The 3,055-nt window shown below is 36.7% G+C and overlaps 1 protein-coding gene across 1 annotated transcript; it reads left to right on the top strand.

The window, feature by feature from the left end:
• Positions 1–624: 624 nt before the first annotated feature.
• Positions 625–2,787, top strand: LOC107761202 (peroxidase 64-like). The gene is made up of 4 exons (XM_016579394.2): positions 625–1,221; positions 1,440–1,628; positions 1,716–1,878; positions 2,293–2,787. The coding sequence occupies exons 1-4, from the start codon at positions 1,009–1,011 to the stop codon at positions 2,688–2,690; spliced, it is 963 nt and encodes a 320-aa protein (XP_016434880.1). The 5' UTR covers positions 625–1,008; the 3' UTR covers positions 2,691–2,787.
• Positions 2,788–3,055: the final 268 nt, after the last annotated feature.

The raw sequence follows: 3,055 nt of genomic DNA, 5'->3' as shown, positions 1-3,055 counted from the left end.
TATTCATTAGATTAATTAGTGTAACCATGTGAGTATGCTTTTTTTGTTTTTCAGAACACAGATGGTGAGAGAAGTAGTTGGCCATATGAAACATAAAAACAGAATTCACAGCTCTTACACAATGGCCCGCCAAAATATGCTCCTAAACTTGATCATGTGATATTAGAATTGTCCGAATATTAAAACCCGTCATCAATCAATATATGCTTTATTAGTTGAATCCTAACCACCACTGCAACAATAACATTCCCCTTTTAGTGTAAGTCAAAAGGTTAGTCATTCATTTTGCTTGCCTCAGAAACCGCACTTTTTAACTGCTAGTTAAACCTAAAAGGGAATTAGCTTTAAGCAGAAGCTTGTTATTCCACTTTCTGTGACCTGATAACAAGAGCCCGTTATTAACTTATTGAAGCGATTTAACTAACTTAAAGCCACTGCGTGCATACATAATTTTCTAAAAAAGCTACCAATGAGAGTTTCTAATGACACCACTGTAAAATGGCGCAGAGGGAGTATTGTTTTATTTAAGAAAAATATTATCCATTTATTACATACTAAGTAGTATATATATCTAGTAAACTTTTTCGGCAAAGTGTCAGGACACCCCTCTAGAAGGATGTCTCCACCACTGGATACTACTGTATACTGTATTAACAAAATTAAAATTTTGGATTCGCCTCCATTAATCCATCAACTTACTGATCCCATGTACTTGAACAACCAATGGTATATTTCATACCAGTTTCTATGTGGCAACCAAAATCAGTAATCCAAGATCACTTCAAACTACTCCTATTCCAAAACACTCTAATGGTTCTAGTTGACCAAACTTGCTAACAAACATAACTACTACTCCAGTAACAACTCTATGTGTAGTCTTCTGCATCTATTACAATCCCCTCCCTTTAAATTCTCATTGTTTGGTTCCTTAGGTCTCACAGCAAAGTGCCAAGTCTAAAATAAGCACAAAGAAAGACAAGCTTAATTTGGCAAACGTACGTAGTTATAATGGCAATACCAAGATCATGTCTTATTTCTCTAGTCTTTGCTTTTGCATTGTTTTCCAGTAATGCAGTGAACGCATTGAGCTCCAATTACTATGACAATACATGTCCCAAGGCCGAGTCGACCATCACCAAAGTCGTGAAGAAAGCTATGTTGAATGACAAAACAGTTCCAGCTGCACTTTTAAGGATGCACTTCCATGATTGTTTCGTTAGAGTAATTTTCCACTTCTTTACTTTGTTTCTGGCTAATCACTCCGTAGGTTCTCTTTTATAGAAGTAATACTCTTTCCCTTTTAGTCAATTTCGAAAAGAGTGCTGCCTTTCTTTCTATATTTGATTTTAACTTTGATCTTCTCATTACCCTTACTGACATGCACCAATTATATATACTTAGTAATTAACTAATTATATATGTTTTTATGTGTATGACAGGGTTGTGATGGCTCTGTGTTGCTGGACTCCACAAGAAACAACAAAGCAGAGAAAGATGGCCCCCCTAATATTGCATTGCACGCATTCTATGTCATCGACGCTGTTAAGAAACAAATCGAAGATTTGTGCCCTGGAATTGTCTCTTGTGCTGATATTTTGGCTCTCGCTGCTCGAGATGCTGTTGCTCTTGTAAGTTCTATATTCAATTAACGTGAAATTATTTATATATGTGCCCTGGAATTAACGTGAAATTATTTATTGGTCATCTTGTGTCAGTCCGGAGGTCCTACTTGGGATGTGCCAAAAGGTAGAAAAGATGGAAGAATCTCCAAAGCCACTGAAACCCGACAAATACCTTCTCCCACATTCAATATTTCTCAACTGCAACAAAACTTCGCCCAAAGAGGCCTTTCTTTGGATGATTTGGTTGCCCTTTCAGGTAAGTAACCCCATTCTTCTAGTGGTCGCATTCATGGATCTCAACAAAACTTCGTCCAAAGAGGCCTTTCTTTGGATGATTTGGTTGCGCTTTCGGGTAAGTATATAAATATTTTTTTTAAATCTTGTATTCACTATCATAAAATAGTAGCGGGCTCGGACCGCCTCATGATTTGAAATTCTAGATCCGTCTCTCTTTGTCTCTTCTTGGCTCAAGAAAAATGTAGTATCTCCTAGACTGATACGACTCAAGATTTTTCTATTTCAACAAATTACAACGACAACAACTATGCCTCATTCTGAAACAAGTTGGGATCGGTTATATGAATCTTCACTTCTCCATTTAAGCTCAACTCATGGCATCATCGTACCATGCTTTAACAAATTAAGGATCTTTTTCTTTTCTTGCTAACAGGAGGGCACACTCTTGGATTCTCTCATTGTTCTTCCTTCCAAAACAGAATCCACAAGTTCGACAAGAGTCACGACATTGATCCAACACTACAAACATCATTTGCAGCCAGTCTACAGAATGTTTGCCCCATGCACAACAAGGTCAAAAATGCAGGTGCCACCATGGATTCTACTACAACCTTATTCGACAACGCCTACTACAAGCTACTAATGAATGGCAAGAGCCTTTTCTCTTCTGATGAATCTTTGCTCACAACTATAAGGGCCAAGAAACTAGTTTCAAAATATGCTAGCTCTCAGGATGAGTTCTTTAAAGCATTTGCCAATTCTATGATCAAGATGAGTAGTATAAATGGTAATGGACAAGAAGTTAGGCTGGATTGCAGATTTACTAGATGATGACATTGGCTAAATATCTGATTGTTGCTTGTTAAACATTTATTTCACAGGCTCAGGCCGTTCATTTATTGTAATTGGGGTGCTTTTATTTGTTTCATTATCTCTTTCACTTTCTGGGGATAATCATTTTTTAAGAAGTTAAACGGAAAAAAGAAAAAGTGTGTGTTAATTTTCTGAGCAAAGAAGACTTGGATAAGGATCTATAATAGGATGTCTTTATCTTTTATCCCTTTGTTGATTAATTGGAACATATTGCTACTAATTTGGGGCTTAAATGAAGAAGAATTTTGTGGTGCGACTCTTAATATCAAGTGTTTGTGAACATCCTTTTCTACCAAGATATACTGAATGCTGCGGAATAAGAG

The sequence above is a fragment of the Nicotiana tabacum genome, chromosome 15 (assembly GCF_000715075.1).
Source record: "Nicotiana tabacum cultivar K326 chromosome 15, ASM71507v2, whole genome shotgun sequence".
Classification (NCBI taxonomy): domain Eukaryota; kingdom Viridiplantae; phylum Streptophyta; class Magnoliopsida; order Solanales; family Solanaceae; genus Nicotiana; species Nicotiana tabacum.
Note: the sequence above shows the minus strand (reverse complement) of the source record. Positions and strands in the feature narration are given on the sequence as shown.